Source organism: Muntiacus reevesi, chromosome 4 (assembly GCF_963930625.1).
Source record: "Muntiacus reevesi chromosome 4, mMunRee1.1, whole genome shotgun sequence".
NCBI classification, from domain to species: Eukaryota; Metazoa; Chordata; class Mammalia; order Artiodactyla; family Cervidae; genus Muntiacus; species Muntiacus reevesi.
In genome coordinates this window covers 169,724,236-169,740,422 of record NC_089252.1, presented here as the reverse complement: position 1 = coordinate 169,740,422, position 16,187 = coordinate 169,724,236, and the positions used below count along the sequence as shown (strand labels likewise).

The 16,187-nt window shown below is 60.6% G+C and overlaps 2 protein-coding genes across 9 annotated transcripts; one reads left to right on the top strand and one right to left on the bottom strand.

The window, feature by feature from the left end:
• Nucleotides 1-1,518: 1,518 nt before the first annotated feature.
• On the top strand, nt 1,519-10,022 carry LOC136167279 (solute carrier family 26 member 10-like). Of its 8 annotated transcripts, none has more exons than XM_065934764.1 (18): nt 1,520-2,237; nt 2,701-2,811; nt 3,359-3,516; nt 3,723-3,887; nt 4,135-4,287; nt 5,059-5,141; nt 5,293-5,440; nt 5,523-5,667; nt 6,833-6,910; nt 7,038-7,094; nt 7,491-7,597; nt 7,716-7,778; nt 7,851-7,967; nt 8,108-8,141; nt 8,220-8,302; nt 8,407-8,461; nt 8,578-8,684; nt 8,990-10,022. In XM_065934764.1, the coding sequence occupies exons 1-18, from the start codon at nt 1,904-1,906 to the stop codon at nt 9,026-9,028; spliced, it is 2,037 nt and encodes a 678-aa protein (XP_065790836.1). In that variant the 5' UTR covers nt 1,520-1,903; the 3' UTR covers nt 9,029-10,022. The 8 variants fall into 8 exon arrangements, with proteins under 8 accessions (XP_065790832.1, XP_065790836.1, XP_065790833.1 ...); XM_065934762.1 differs by having other exon boundaries at nt 1,521-2,237; nt 6,999-7,094; XM_065934765.1 differs by having other exon boundaries at nt 1,525-2,237; nt 5,554-5,667; nt 7,709-7,778.
• B4GALNT1 (beta-1,4-N-acetyl-galactosaminyltransferase 1) lies at nt 9,696-15,980 on the bottom strand. The gene is made up of 11 exons (XM_065934771.1): nt 15,690-15,980; nt 14,873-15,091; nt 14,200-14,364; nt 13,969-14,075; nt 13,466-13,506; nt 13,138-13,318; nt 12,045-12,152; nt 11,733-11,923; nt 10,961-11,101; nt 10,485-10,725; nt 9,696-9,913 (listed from the first exon to the last, which is right to left on the bottom strand). Exons 2-11 carry the CDS (start codon nt 15,088-15,090, stop codon nt 9,696-9,698), a joined length of 1,611 nt encoding a protein of 536 aa, XP_065790843.1. The 5' UTR covers nt 15,091; nt 15,690-15,980.
• Between the last annotated feature and the right edge of the window lie 207 nt (nt 15,981-16,187).

Here is a 16,187-nt window from a genome sequence, read left to right as displayed (position 1 = left end):
GGGCAAGGGCCAGATAGAAATGACTGGTTTTGTTTTTGATTTTTCTGTTTTCTGAGAATAAAGGTTTTGTTATATCACTAAAGCTGCTGTCTTAGCAGAGGGAAGGGGAAGCTGAAGTTGGGGTAAAGGAGTGTGGAAGCAATCAGATGGCCCCCTCAAATCAGTCGTTGGAGGCAGGGTCTGGTGAAAGGAGAAGGGTGCAGGGTGTAAGATTAAAAAAATGTAGTTATCTCTGTCCCTCACTTGCAGCTGCAGCATCTCTCAGTCCGGGTCTTGGGGCTACAGGAAAACCCTAGAAGCTTGCATCCTCCCTTCTACCCAGCCCCTTTCCCTCCTGTCTGGTCTCTGTTCTAGACGCCACTGGGAAAGCCCGCTGTGGGCTGACTTCCCACCGTTCCCCCAACACCCAGATGCCAAAGCACTGAATGCCCACAGTACCTTTCTGAGGCCACCATGTTCAGCTGAGGGAACATGGGGAGGTGGAGAGGATGCTGGGAGACTCTGGCCCCTTCTGGCTCTGGGTCCCCTTATTTTTGCTGCCTGGGAGGTCGCAAAGCATATCCATATTGAGCAGGAAGGGATTCTTCTTCAAGCCGTAGACCTAAGAGTGGAGGTCTTCACCCCTCCAACTTCAGGGACAGCCCCCGGGAGAGAGACCCGAACGTGCCGAGACTCGCGTCCAGGTGCCCTGGCCTCCTGGGTCCTTGGGCATCGCCGGGTCCACTGTGTCCATCCGTCCCCTGGGCCCAGTCACGCGTACTTCAGCTTCCTCAGCAGACAATAGACCGCTGGGGCGGGAGGCTGAGGAGGAGCTGGAGCCTCCCTGGGGCCTGAGGTCTCCCTGGCCACAATGGGGGGAGGGACCTCTAAGGGGGGGACAGGACGTACAGCCCAGATAAGACTTCTGGGGAACAATAGGAGGAATTGAAGAGGGGAGACCCACCCTCACTGTACCCCACACCCAGGGCTTTGGGGTCAGGGACTAGCGACCAGAGGGTGATGGGGAGGGGTGCTAAGAATTCTTGTGAATGGAGGAGGGGATGGGGCAACTGGCAGGATTCTGGAGCTTTGTATCTCTTCAGGAACCTCAGGGGTACATGACGTGGGTGGGTGACCCTTTCGTACTTAATTTAACCACATACGTATTGTTGACTGCCTACTTTGTGAATAGCACTGGAATGCAATAAATAGCGCTTCAGTGTTTTTGCCTTTCTGAACCATAGAATCAAAACTTGCTATCGGTTCAGTATTTCCCCCTGAGGCCCTGAATTGGGAATCTGGGCCCAGCCACTCCCAGCAGAGGTGTGGGGTGGGAGGTCCCTCTAGGGAGGGATTGGATAGGGAGGTCCCTATCCAATGCATGTGGCGTCTTCCCATCTAGGTGGTCTGTGAGACAGCTCAGGCCAATGGAGCCCCCTACACTTTCTGGGGCGAAGCTCTGCCCGTGAGAATTAGGGTCTGGGGGGAGAAAGGGAGGTTGGAACACCGCTGAACTTTCTCGTGGGCCATTTCGCAGCCCTGAGCTTGACCAGCAACCCCAGAGGACTCAGCATCTGTCTGCGCCCCAGGTGCTAATGCGGAAAGAAACCACCGGAGTGAGAGGCGGGAGTCCAAAGACCTAGGAGCGGCAGTGGGTGTTGGGTGTGTTGGTTTTCTGGCCTCTCTCTCTGGTTCCTCCACTGCAGGCTCCAGAGCCAGCGATCGGGCCAAGGATGTCTGAGGGAAACGCCTAACACAGAGACGCCCCCTCCCCAAGGCGCAGCTGTCTCCTGACTGTAGAAGGTCCCCAAGAGAGGGCTCCCGCCGGGACGGGATTGGACTCTGCTCCAAGGAGGCGGGCCATGGGGCCGGCGGGCCCAGGGGTATTTAAGTCTGGGCGGAGGCGGAGGTGGCCAAGGGCGAAATGAGTGGGCTACGGGGCGCCAGGACCTGCCCAGGTCCGGGAGAAGCCTCCGACCTTAAGTCCCCCCTGGGCGCCAAGTTCAGGGAACCTCTCACCGAGACCCGGTTCCAGCAGCTCTTCGGAGACGCAGAGCAGGAGCCCGAGCTGCTGGCGGAGCCGCGCTGGTCCCGGCTGTGGCGGCGGCGGGCCCGCGCCTGCTCCGGACCGGGGGCGTGGCGCCTGCTGCTGGCGCGGCTGCCCCCCCTGCGCTGGCTGCCCCACTACCGCTGGCGGGCCTGGCTGCTCGGGGACGCGGTGGCCGGACTGACCGTGGGCATCGTGCACGTGCCCCAGGGTGAGCGGCCCCAACACCAGCCTGGCAGGGGTCCAAGCTCTAGGGGGCTTCGGGTGGGCACAGGGCCTGGCAACCGGGAGCGGAGCGGGTGGGCTCGGCGACAGGGACCCGAGGCCGAGTTCTGGGTAAGGCCAGTGGAGCGCCATCAGATCCCCACCCCCAGCTCCCCTCATCTGTGCAATCCTGCGCGAAGTCTTGGCCACGGTCTGGCTCTGGGAACTGGAGAGACCTCTCAGCTTGAACGCCTGCCCCCCCAGGATGCCGCAGACACGGATCTCTGACCTTGACCGCCCCACGACCTCCCACCCACCGAGGCCTGTTAACCCCTGAGTTCCCTCCTGTGGTGTGATGTAGCTGCCTGTGCCAGCCTCCAAGAGTGTGGGAGGGGAAGAGCCGTCCTGGGGGGTGGGCCCCCAGCCCCTCACCCACACACCAAAGACCTCTCCTTCCACCGCGCCCCCAGGCATGGCTTTCGCCCTCCTGACCGCTGTGCCCCCAGTGATCGGACTCTACACCTCTTTCTTTCCCGTCCTCATCTACACCCTGTTGGGTACTGGGAGACACCTGTCTACTGGTGAGTGACCCACGCACTCCTTTCCCTCTCTGTAGGGTGAAATGGACAGGGGGTTGAGGCTTCGCTTCTTAGAAGCTCCCTCGCTCTTCCTCCCCTCTTCAGCCCCTCACCTTCCTTTCCCCCATCCCCTGCTGGACTGCCCTGAGCCTCTGACCTAGGCAGTGCCTGTTGGGGGTTTGGGGGGGGGTGCAAAGAGGCGGGAGTTTACTCGGACTTTTCCTCTCCTTGATATCTGGTTTAAAAGAACATCTCTATGACTTGAAAGAGGGGAAAAGAGATGCACTGTCACCCAGAGGAGGGCGTAGTCCGCGGAGCATCCGCAGAGCATCCGCAGGAGGGGCAGGGATGCAGTTGGGGGGCAATTTCTCACGGTCCTGATTTCCCCGCTCCCCGCTGGATCCGGCTGCTGCCCCAGCTCTTGGCCTGGCAGTCTTCACCTGAGCAGCCAGCCTTCTAAGAGAGGTGGTCTGACAGCAGCCTTTTGGCAGAGTGCCCGGAGCCTGGGCCAGCACATCTGGGGATCTGTGCGTTTCTCCCCTGGCCCTAGGAACTTTCGCTGTCCTCAGCCTCATGACGGGCTCGGCCGTGGAGCGGCTGGTGCCCGAACCCCTCTCGGGGAACCTGAGCGGAATTGAGAGGGAACAGTTGGATGCTCAGCGGGTTGGTGCGGCTGCGGCAGTGGCTTTCGGGAGCGGGGCCCTGATGGTGAGGGAGGACGGGGTGGGGTGGGGTGGGGTGGGGTGGGGTGGGGGGAAGGACTGGGGGGAGTCCACGCTGGGGGCCAGGGGAGAGGGAGGGGCAAGTGTCCAGCGGCGGTCTAGGCAGAAGAGGTGCGCGGAGAAGCCGGTGGGCCTATGCCGGGACTGGTCTGCTCTTCTCCCGTGGCGATCCGGGCATCTTCTCCTCTGCAGCTGGGGATGTTCGCGCTGCAGCTGGGCGTGCTGGCCACCTTCTTGTCGGAGCCTGTCGTCAAAGCGCTGACCAGCGGGGCCGCCCTGCACGTGCTGGTGTCCCAGCTGCCTAGCCTTCTGGGGGTGCCCCTGCCGCGGCAGATTGGCTGCTTCGCTCTTTTCAAGGTGGGGGTGGGAGAGCAGCGAGGATGCTCCCAGTGGTCCCGGGAAGAGGGAAACCCGCCAAGGAAGGAAGGAGGGCCAGTGGGGGGCCAGTGTGTGGTGGTGGTGGTGGGGGGCGGGCAGTAGGGGTCGCCGAGGAGGTGCGAGCTCTACTGGGAGCCAGGAGGGAAGGCCTGCCTCAGTCTGGGCATCAGGACTGCGGGCAGTCGACCCCGGCCCCAGGCCCCTCTGCTCGCTGCCCTGCCCACAGACGCTGGCCGCCGTGCTGACGGCGCTGCCCCGGAGCAGCCCCGCCGAGCTGACCATCTCGGCGCTCAGCCTGGCGCTGCTCGTGCCGGTCAAGGAGCTGAACGTGAGATTCAGAGACAGGCTCCCCACCCCCATCCCGGGGGAAATCGCCATGGTGAGGACGGCCCCCGGGCGCCAGCCCCGTGCACCGCGCAGACCCCGCTTGCGCTGTAGGAGGTGGCCGCGGCCGCGCCCTCGCGGAGCGCGGTCCTGCTCAGCCGCGGGCTTTGCCAGGCGCCTTCTCAGACCGCGGTGGCCCTCGGGAATCCCCCACCACGGGCTCGCCTTTCGTGAGCCTCTAAGGAAGCCCTCCTTCTCCTTACAGCGCCGCCTTGCGGTGTCGCTGGCCACAGCGCCTCCGCTCCCGTCTTCTGTCTCCTCTCACCCGGCCTTCGTAACTCAAGGCTCACCTCCCTCCCCTCCCGTCCCCCTACATTTCTCTCTCTCCTCAGTCAAACAGCATCCCACACATACCGCACAGATGCCCCATGCATCCCTAGAGGTAACCCAGCTTCCCTGCTTAGAATGGCTCGGTTGTACCTCTCGATATCCACCATCCCTCACAGCAGTCCCCTCTCACTTCCTCTGGCCCATCTCTCTCCCTAGTTCCAGGCACACATCATTTCTCTTTCCTTCATTCTTTTTTTTTTTTTTTAACTGCTGCATGGCTTGCAGGATCTCAGTTCCCCGACTCCAGGGACTGAACCGACTCCTTAGAGAACAGAGTCCTAACCATTGTCAGGCACCCATCCCAAACACACCCCAGCTCCCTCCGTGCTGGCCTCCTGCAACCCCGAATCCTGAGTTACAGGCCTCTCAGGTTGAGTCCCTTCTAGCCTCTGCTGGGGCCCATCTCCACCCACACTCCAATTTGCTCTTTTCCCAGGTGCTTCTGGCCTCTGTGCTCTGCTTCACCTCTTCCCTGGACACAAGATACAATGTCCAGATAGTTGGGTTGCTGCCCGGAGGGTAAGAGAGAGGGGAAAAGCGCTTGTTTTCTTTTCTCACAACTCTCCCACTCAACGCCCCCTCCTGCTCTGTCCTGCACTATTTCCTCTCTCTTCCTCATATCCTTATTATTCCCAACCCACCCTCACCACAGATTCCTCTCTTTCTCCAGATTTCCCCAACCTCTCCTCCCCAGCCTGGCCGAGCTGCCCAGGCTTCTGGCCGACTCGCTGCCCATGGCGCTGGTCACCTTTGCGGTGTCCGCCTCCCTGGCCTCCATCTATGCCGACAAGTACGGCTACACCGTTGACTCCAACCAGGTGTGACTAGTGAGGGTGCCGGGCTCGTTCGGGAGACGGACAGCCCCCGCACGTGACTCCCCCTCTAGCCATGCCTTCGTAGCTCTCCTCTTCATCTCACTGCATCCTTCTAGGAGCTCCTGGCTCACGGGGTCTCCAACCTCGTCTCCTCCCTCTTCTCTTGCTTTCCCAACTCTGCCACCTTGGCCACGACCAGCCTCCTAGTGGATGCTGGTGGGAACACCCAGGTAAGAGCCATGTTCTTGGGTGAGGAGAAGCGGGGAGGGACATCCATGTTGGGTGGCGGTGGAACAGGCGGAAGATTGGAAGATACCAGGTGGCAGTCCTGTAGAGGACGATGGGAATCTGTGAGGGAAGGTGAGTGCGGAGATGGGGTCATCTGGGAAGAACCTAGGGAAGAAAGGTTCGTTAAGACCTCTGTAGATTCTAAGCACTGAGAAAGGGCATGGTGTCCTATATGTAGTTCAAGATAAGGACAATACTAATCTGGAAAATAAATTTAAGAAACAAAATTCTGGACTCTTTCCTTGTGAGGACATATCCTTTTTCAAAGAAATGTCACATATTAAAGTCTCTCCATAATATTTTTGGTTTCCTGTATTTGTTGGTGTCCTAAGCATGTGGTTAGCCTGCTTTTTAGGGTCATCCAACAGTGGGCTTTTAAAATGGAGGTAGGGCTCTTTCCACCATCTTTCCGTGCCACCAGAATGGTACACATGAATGTCCTGGCTGATGTTCTCAAGAGAATCAACGACGCCGAAAACAGAGGCAAGCGCCAGGTCCTTATTAGGCCGAGCTCCAAAGTCACTGTCAGGTTCCGTCCGAACAGTGATGATGAAGCATGGTTACACTGGCGAATTTGAAGTCATTGATGATCACAGGGCTGGGAAAATTGTTGTGAACCTCACAGGCGGGCTAAGTGTGGAGTGATCAGCCCCAGATTTGATGTAGAACTCAAAGATCTAGAAAAATGGCAGAATAACCTGCTCCCGTCCCGTCAGTTTGGTTTCACTGTACCGACAACCTCAGCTGACATCAGGGGCCATGAAGAAGCAAGACGAAAACATACAGGAGGGAAAATCCATGGATTCTTTTTCTAGGGATGTAATACATACAAATAAAATGCCTCAGAGGACTAAAAAAAATAATAATAAAATGGAGGTAGGCTACAAAAATAGGGATGTTGAACTGTATCTTGGGGGAAACCAACAAATGACAGGTGTTTAATTGGGTGAGGGGGAAAAAGCAGGGGTTAAGGAGAGAGGAACAGCAGCGTGGAAGGGGGTTTGGGGAGGAGGGAGACTTTCATGAAGGCTGACACAGAGGCAGGAGGCCATCTCACGAGCAGTGGGCGAGGTTCCCTCCCGTCTGCTCCTGTCCCGCTCCCTCCAGCTGGCGGGCCTCTTCTCCTGCCTGGTCGTGCTGTCCGTGCTGCTGTGGCTGGGGCCCCTCTTCTACTACCTGCCCAAGGTAAGCGGCAGAGCAGGCGGAGGGATGGCCGGGAGGGTGGCCCCCTCCCCACACATGGGGGTGGTCAGCCTGCCTCCTCTGCCCCAAGGCTGTCTTGGCCTGCATCAACATCTCCAGCATGCGCCAGATGTTCTTCCAGATGCGAGAACTCCCTCAGCTGTGGCGCACCAGCCGCGTGGACTTTGTGAGAAATGGCAGCGTGGCTCTCAGATGCCCCCTCCCACCTTCCTAGCGTCCCCGGCCTCTGCCCTCGATCAGAGTTCAGTGTCCCAGTCCTGAGTCCTGCGGCCTACCCACCTTCGACTTCTATACCTCCTAATGCCTTTACTCAGAGACAAGGTGAAGGGTAAAGCCGGAACCGCTTCAGGCCTGAGTGTTTGTAACCCCCCAGGTGGCTCCAGGCGTGAGGTCCTTACACTTGCTGTGCCCCCCCTATTAGGCCAGCCTCGCCCCTTCCTCCTGTCGTTCCTTCTTCCTCCCGGGCCCTCCCTCCGCATCATTTGCCCCGGCAGTCACTGCCCCTGGCCCTCCTGCCCTAGCAGTGGGGGCCGGGCATTTCACTCCCACGCGTGTCCTGCAGGCTGTGTGGGCGGTCACGTGGGTGGCTGTCGTGACTCTGAGTGTGGACCTGGGCCTGGCTGTCGGCGTGCTCTTCTCTCTGATGACTGTGGTCTGCCGCACCCAGAGGTGGGAGCAGAGATGAGGGGCGCCAAGATGAGAGGAGGGGAGAGAAGACAGTGCTTGGGCTGACTCTCCAGCCAGATCAGGCTGGGAGTCTGACCCCCGCTTCCTGCCCAGGGTACAGTGCCTGGCACTTGGACTGGCTGAGGGGACAGAGCTCTACAGGCCACTCAGAGAGAGCCACAAGGTGGGTGGGCTACAGCCAAAGAAGGAGGGGAAGATTAGACTTGGATGTTTCACTGACCCGCTGACCCCTTAGCTCCTCCAGGTTCCGGGGCTCTGCATCCTGAGCTATCCAGCACCGCTTTACTTTGGGACCCGGGGGCAGTTTCGTCGCATCCTGGACTGGCATCTGGGGCTTGGAGAAGGAGGCAAGGTGAGGGACCTGGTCAAAGGGAAGTGTGACTTCTTTGGGGCTGGGAGGCAGGTGGGTGTTCCAAGGGGGATCTTTGGGCTCACTGGGTGCACGTCTGTGCTCATGGCTCAGAGGTGGTGACTCCCCTTCTCTACTCACAGGGGGCTCCAAAGACAGACGGCCCACCTGGTGCAGGTGAGGTGGGAGGGTAAGGAGGGAGATTTGGTGCCACCCACGGAGGCATCTGAGTGCTCCCGCCGTCTCCCATCCTAGCTGCCGAGCCTGTCAGGGTGGCGGTCCTAGACTGCAGTGGTGTCACCTTTGCAGACGCTGCAGGGGCCAGAGAGGTGGTTCAGGTGAGCGAGAGGGTAGGCTCAGGAGGAAGCCCCCTTGTGGTTTCATGAACACCCTCTGATGTAGGACTTAAGTCCCTCCCCCACCCGCACCCCCACCCCCGCAGCTGGCCAGTCGATGCCGAGACGCTGGGATCCACCTCCTCCTGGCTCAGTGCAACGGTGAGACGTGCGGGCTGGAGGGGCCTGGAGACACGGCAGTGACCGGGCACTTGGCGGGGAGGGAAGAGGACGCGGTGTGGACGCAGGACCGGAGGCCTGACCCCCTCTCCACACAGCCTCAGTGCGGGGGACGCTGACCCAGGCAGGACTCCTGGACAGAGTGACCCCAGAACAGCTGTTTGTGAGTGTCCAGGATGCAGCTGCGCACGCCCTGGAGAGGCTGGTGAGGCCGCGGTAGCAGCGGAGTGGAAGCTGGGAGGGCTGGCCTATGGGAGGGGGGTGTGAGTCAGTGACTAAGGCCTGGCAGAGGGATGTTCGAGGGGGCTCAGGAGGAAGATGAAGGAAAGGGATGAGGATGAGATGATTAGTCACTGTAACACTAACCTGGGGAGACTGGCCCAGCTGTGGGCGAAGAACTGAGGAACTGAAGTTCCAAGGCAGGCAGGGTGCCCCTGCGAGGCCTGCCAAATGGTGGGTGAGGGAGGGGAGCACCGATGCTACTTCTGACTTGTCCCTTCCCTGTTCCAGGAGCTCAGTGGTCCAAAGACGTGCACAGTGTGGGTCTGACCCGGTCATCTGGTGTGTGGAGGGCCCCAGCGAGACATGTGTGAGGCGGGCCACGGCCCCCGAGTCCCCTGACGTCATGTGACTAATAAAATGAAGCTGAGAGCCCCTGGGGTTCTTGAAATGAGTCTGGGTGTCTGCACATGGACCCTTGGCGCCCCTTCCTCCACTCCCAAAGCATTGCAAAGACACAACTAGAAATGGCTTTCCCCGGGATGTTCACCAGCCCCCATTCCAACTCCTTTCTCTCCATGGGGGTGAGGCTGCAGTCACCGCGCAGAGTCCTGGACCCAGAGAGAGGGGCGCAGCCCTGGGACTATACGGGGCTTCCTCAGCCCCTCAGTACCAAGGACATGGAGGAGAGCATTTCTGCTTTAGGTTTTCAGAGTCCCCCTTTGGGCTCTTTGGCACTTGAAAAGCAGCCCCCCACTTCCTGCCCTAGGGGAAGGGGGGGGACTTGGCACTGGCTGTGGGACCAGTCATGGCTCCAGCATGCCCCTGGGCACTTGCAGAAAGGAGTGACACCAGGACAAGCCCCTGTTTGGGGTCAAGTTCTGAAGGAGACGGGGACAGTCAGCAGAGTGGTCGCTGGCCAGTGGGGTTTGCTAGGAATTCCTGGCAGGGACAAGGAGGCAGGCCAGTCTGACAGCCGAAAGGCCCCAAGTGGCCATCACTCTGAGGTCATGCACTGGAGCCGGTGTTTGAAGAACAGCAGGCGATGTTTGGCGACCTGAGTCTCGTCCAGCGATCCCGGGTAACGGTACCGAGCGTAAGTCTCTGCCTTCGCATCCCTTGAGGTCCAAGGCAACTTCAACTTGGATGCGTGGTCCACAACGACGTCTGAGCAGGAGCCCACTTGAAGAGAACCAAGTCCATCCAGGAAGAATTCTGGGGGCAGAGGGAAAGGGAGTACACAGTGAAGGGTCTTGAGGATACAGAGGCACCGCTGCCCCTGAAGGAGAACTGAGGTTTGGGATATGGTGGGTGCATATGCAAAGACTCCATCTCTAAGGACCTTGGGCCTGTAAATCAACCCTTCTGAGTCTTGTATAAAATGGGAGTCAATATCCTTACCTTGTGCCTTGAAAATTGATTCCCTCCCTTCCTCCCTCCCGCAACACCCCCTCCCCCCTCCCCGGCCAAAATTCAATAAATGCCGACTAGGCTGCTCCGGGGTGGCCTGAACCAGGAGGTTCGGTTGGGAGCAGGATAGAGGCCGAGGTGCCAGTGCTGGGGAAGCTCAAGGCCGACCCAGTGGCTGTCTGGCCGCTGAGGTTTAAATGCTGTTTGGGGCTGGGATGTTTGGAGCTGTCTCTGTGGCCGGGGCACAGGTCCTGGTAAGTCTTCGTAGAACTGCTCTAGGGACCCCGGTGGCAGCTGTGGCCGCCGCGGGGTGGTCGCGGTCCCTGGGCCCGAGCCCCGAAGGGTCCCTGCCCGGCCGGGAGGGGGCGCCACTCACCCAGGTGCGCCACGCGGCTGAGGCGCGGGTCAAAGCCGACCTCGCGCACCTTGTCAGTGCGCGCCAGGAAGAAGTTGACCACGCCGTCGGTGACCACGCACCCCGGGAAGCCGACGAGCTCGTGGTGGAAGCCGCGCTTCTGCCGGAGGCAGTTCCCGCGGCCTGGCGCGCCGGGCTCCACGCTCAGCAGCTGCCGGTAGGTGGTGGCGAAGCCGGAGATCTCGCGCACCGCGCCCCCGACCTGCCGGGGCGGGAGGGTGACTGCAGGCCGGCCGCGCTCTGGGAGGGGTAGGTCTGGGCCCCCTCTCCCCTCCAGGGGGCTTCCCTGCTGGGTCCCTCCCGCCCCACCCCGCCGGGCCCAGACGGTGGCCCAGGCCCTGCTTCCGTCCCGGGGCTGGCTGCTCGCGGCCTCCGGCCTCGGCCTGAGCCTGCCGGAAGCCCTCCTCCCACCCTCCATCCCGCGGGCCCTCCGCTACCAGGTCCAGCGGCGTCCGCTCCAACACGTCCACAAGCCTCTCGAGTCGCGTCCGCGCCGTGAAGACGAAGTCATCGTCCACCCACAGCACGTACTTGGTGGTCACTTGGGATATGGCCAGGTTCCGGCCTGCGAACCAGCCCTGGGGAAGGGTCAGCACGGTTGGCGATGCTGTCGAGAGAGCACGCAGCCCTCTGCCACCTCTCCTCCTCACTCCTGACCCCTCTCAACAGCCTCTGTGCGTGTGTGCTGCCACCGACTCTGCGACCCCATGGACTGTAGCTCGCCAGGCTCCTCTGTCCATGAGATTTCCCAGGCAAGAACCCTAGAGTGGGTTGTCATTTCCTCCTCCAGGGGATCTTCCCTACCCAAGGATCCAACCTGCATCTCCTGCGCGCGGATGCTTTACCAGTGAGCCCCCTGGGAAGGCCCTCAACAGTCTGTGCCCCTCTGTAAACTTTGCAAGTGCTTACGAATGGCCGGGAGCTACGTTTAAAAAAATGCAGTTTCCCACTGCCAGAGGCTCTGAGTGGGTCTTCTAGGGGAGAGCCTTGGAATGCATTTGATTCATGCGTTCATTCATTCATTCATTCATCAGCTATTTATTGAGCCCCCACTAGGTGCTGAGCACCATTCTAAGAAGGCAGCTCAAATAAGACAGCAGGATTCCTGCTGCCCTGGAGCTTAGATCTCAGAAATCCTCTGCTGGATTCACTACCCTGGAGACTGCGGACTGCGGACATGCCCCCTCCCGGTGCCCTGTGGCTCTGCACCTTGCCGAAAGGCATGAGATAGTGCTCGATGTGGGGACCTCTGATGCTCTCTGGCTTGTCGCTGTCGTCGGCGACCACCACTGTGACCGTTGGGTAGAAGCGGCGGATGCTGGCGATGAGTGCCCGTAACCGATTGTAACGAAGGAAGGTCTTGGTGGCGACGGTGACCAGGGCACTGATGTTGTACTGGGCTAGGAGGGAGGCGCAGAGGGGGGCGCCGAGCAGAGTGGCGAGTGAGGAGAAGGACACCTCCCAGGGCCACCCGCTCCCAACTTTCTTCCTGCCATGCTGGGTCTATGCCCCTCAGCATACCAGTCTCACCTCCCTGGGGTTGAGACCCAGGTGGGTACAGCCGAGGGTTGGGTGGGTGTCTTATGCGGATGGTGAAGGCAGCTTCGTGTCCCTCGGTGGAGAACCGGACTGGGAAGAAAAGACATGAGATGTGGCTTGGATAACATTCTCTTTTCAGTAAGTCAGTGTTTAGGTGCCTGCCCTGTGTTGCACTTTTCTAGGCCCTGTTAGATAAGAATGCAAGGTTCTTATCCCCCTGGAACTTACATTTTAATGGGTGGGAGAAAGATGATAAAAGTTTTCATTAAAAGCTAGCCTTTATTGAGCATTTACTATGTGCCAGGCACTTTTAAAATTACCTTAACTATATGAACTCACTTAATCCTCACAATAGCCCTATTAAGTAGATTCCTACTACAGAAAAAGAAGGCACAGAGGAATTAACTTGTCCATAATTACCCAACTCTTAGGCAAGCAAGCTGGGGTAGGAACCTAGTCCGTCTGGTTCCAGGTTAAGTAAATAAGAAAATTCAGATACAGATAAGTATTGAATAGAAAATAAGACAAGTATTGTGAGAGTGAAGAGGAGCCGTCTGAGCTGAGATCCAAGGGATAAGGCGCCAGCCTTGCAAAAATCTAGGGGAAGAGTATTCTAGGCAGAGGGAACAGTAAGTGCAAAGGCCCTCCAGTGGGAGTAGGATTGGTACAGAAGCCTTGGAGAGAAGCAGGAGGGCTGTTAAACCCCTTTTGCCAGAGGAGAACTAGGGGCTCTGGGAGAGAAAGCTCTTTGCCCTCTAGTAAGTGGTGGGCTGGGAATAGAGCTTGAATCCTCTAGTCCCTGGGTCAGGTCACTTCCTGGGGCCCCCATGGTTGGCCTGAAGGGGGGACACACCCAAGGCTCGGGTTTCCCTCCGGCCTGTTCCAGCCCCAGTTGAACAAAGGCCCCTTCTCTCCCTCCTTGGCCCTGCTGGCCCAGCTGAAATGTCCATTGTGTGTCTGGGCAGCTCTGGCCATTGCCCGAGTGTCTCCCACACCCTCTGCCATTTGCTCACTCCTGCCGTTCTGGCTTCCTGTGTCCGCCCAGCTTGTTACTACGTCCACCCAGGCCTCGCACCTGTGTCTGCCGTGTTCGCCTGGTAGCTTCGGCTGCTGTAAGTGACCAGTTGCAGCTGCCGATTGAGTTGGTCCAGCCCTGGGCTGGCGAGGCTGAGATCTGGCTGCCCTTCTCCGGTGAGAGTCACTCCGGTTACTTCCCCTGCCACGTCCCAGGTGCCCAAGGAGGCAGTCAGGTTCACCTGGGAGAGGGGATTGGCGAGTGCAGGGTGATGCCCCTGACTCACCTCTTGCCTCCCTGCTTCTTCCATCCCTGCTTTGGCAGCCTTGTTGCCCTCCCTGCGTGATGAATGCCCACCTGGCCTCCCCACCGTCCTGTTCCTTCTCACCTGGTATACCTCCTGACCAGAAGTGGCCTGCAGGCCCAGGCCTGGAAGCAAGGGGAGGAACCAGAGTCACAGACAGCCTGGGAGTCCTCCCTTTCTCCTGCCTCTTTCCCCTCACACAGGGCAGGACTTCTCACCCAGCCCTCCTGCTGAGGCCACAGCAGGGCCCATTGCAGGGCATAGCCCAGGGTAAGGATTTCTCACTCCTTCCTATCAAAGCAGTAGGTCTTGTGTGGCCTGCCCTGCCTGTCCATCTAACTTCAGCCAGTCAGCAAGACACACCCTTCTCCCCAAACCTCTCCAGCTGTCTTCGGCAGTTCCCCACAATCCTAGAGTCCCTTCTGTCCCCACCTCCATCTCCCACCTCATGAGCCCTCCCTGACCTCCAGTTTCCCTTCCTTAGAACCCCCACCTGGCATTCCAACCTCCCCTCCTTCTTCCTCTCCCAGCCTGGGCTCTGCCACCCCCACAGTGGGTTAGCTCCTCCCTTTGGACTCTCCTCCCACCTGGCACCAAGATGCTCCTGAGGGGCTGGACCTCCACACCCTGCAGGGGGTACTGAAGCGGGGAGTTGGCAGGGGCTATGAGCAGCTGGTCGGCAGCAGACTGGCTCCTGGCAGTGGAGGAGGGGGAGGGCAGACGGGGAGTCAAGGGGAGCCTCCTCCCTCCTACCACACCCTCCCTCCAGCCCCCCACGGCTCCCCACAGGCAGTGACACCCTCCTTTCCGCTGGGTACCTTGAAAGGAAGGCCTGGAACTCCTGCTCCCTCGAGGCAGACACACTGCTCAGCTCCTCAGGGTCAAAGGCCTTGGTGAAGTCAAAGGCTTGGACCTGCCGCTGGAAAGGGAGGTGAAGGCTCCCCTCACTGGACTCACAGCTGCAATTGTTGGCAGTCAGCAGCCTGTGGAGCCGGGAGGAAGGGTCCTCAGAGCCCAGCCACACAGCTCACTCACCCTCTGGAAGGTTGACACGGCAACGGCACCTTGGCCGTTCCACCCTGTTCATCCAAAATCTGTCCCCTTAATCACTGCTCTTCAAATAGTCCCCCGGAGGAGGGACCACCCGTGGGATGACCCGTCCTCTACATCTGGATTTTACAGAGATGTAGAACAGACCAAATGCTAAGGTTTCAGAGTTGCCTCCACACCATCAGGACCCCAGCTGGACTCCTTTCACAGGGAATGACCAGGACTCAGACAGTCAGGGCCCTCCCCGGATTGCAACCCTCGCTTCCCCACCCCCGAAGCACAAGACTCAGCAGCCCCCTCCACCTCCCACTTCACCCCCCTCCCCCCACACACCACCGGTCCGGGGAACCCAGGCATCAGAGCCCAGCAGCAGAGGAAACAGAAGCTTCCCAGACTACCCCCCAGCGAGTGCCTGCTGCCGCCCCGGCTCCTCACACTCACCCCACCACTTGCTCCTTGATCCTGACCGGGATGTGTGCGTATCTGGGCTCAGGGGCGAGACCCAGCAGCTCTGGCCTGGGGTTGCCCTGTAGGGGCGTCCACAGCGCAAGAGGTACCCGGAGGCCCGGCGCGACCCGGGTGCTCGCGTACAGGAGCCCCAGCGAGGCGCAGGCGAGCAGCAGGACGGCCGCACAGAGGGCCCGGCGGCCCAGCCGCATCCTGGGTGGGCGAAGGGGTGGGAGGGTGAGCAGGTGGTCAGCGAAAGCGTGGGTTGAGACTCGGGGCCCCCGCGGTTCCGCAGACTCCAGCCGGCGCGGCTGGGGCTTCTCGCATCTCGCGCGCCAGGATCTGCAGAGCGAATGGGTACCCTCCTCCCCTCCCCTCACTCCCCGGGCCTCGGGTCTCCGAGCCTCCTTTCTTCTCGCCCTCCCACATCTCGCCTTCCTTTCACGCCCGAGGCCTGAGGTCTCGATGAAGCAAGAGAGCTTTGGAGGTAGCGGTTTCGACGCGGCGGCTCGTAAGTAGAAAAAGCACCGTTTTATTAGAATAGCCGATGCTCCGGAGCCCGCCGCCTCCCTCGGCCCACGCACCCCCCACCCCCTCAGTCCGAGCATCACCTGGCCCGGGTGGGCTGCAGAGGGCAGCGCCACACCTTGCCTGTCGTGAAAAATGCAGAATCACGCCCGCGCTGCTGCGTGGCCCCGGCGGAGGTGACCCCGTGAGTGGCCAGGCGAAGCCGCGCGGGGCGCCAGGGTGGACCGGAGCGCGCGCCTCCTCCCGCCGCCGGCTCAGCCCCGCGTCCCGCCCCGGCACTGACCTGTCTCAACGCTCTAGGGCCGCCGCAAGATTTCGGTCAGGGCTGTGCCAGGCTCTCGGCCCCGGCCCGAGGGTCCTCATGGGGCTGGAGGCGGCCTGATGGGGGACCGGGCGAGAATCTGAGAGCGAGGCTCCTGCCTCCCGAGCGCGCGCCCCCTCCCGCCTTTGGACTCCCCGGGCTTTGTAGACCGCCGCGCTGGGGTGGTTCCTGCGGCGTGCGGGGATCGGAGTCGAGAAACCGCCGCACCCCAATCCCAGAGACAAAGCCGGGGTTCCCTGGGACCCTGTCCCGGCCGGGAGAGCCCGGGCCGCCGCCCGGCTTTCCCGATCGCGGCGGCTCGGCTCGGATGCCGGCTGCGGCGGAGCGTCGGGCCACACGCCGAGAATGAGGGCGCCGGGGCGCCTTCTGCTGGGCGCGGAGGGCACTGCGGGGCGCGAAGCCAGCGCCGCGCGGAGGGCCTTCTCTGCACGCCCCCTCGCTCCCCGCCAGCCCGTGGCC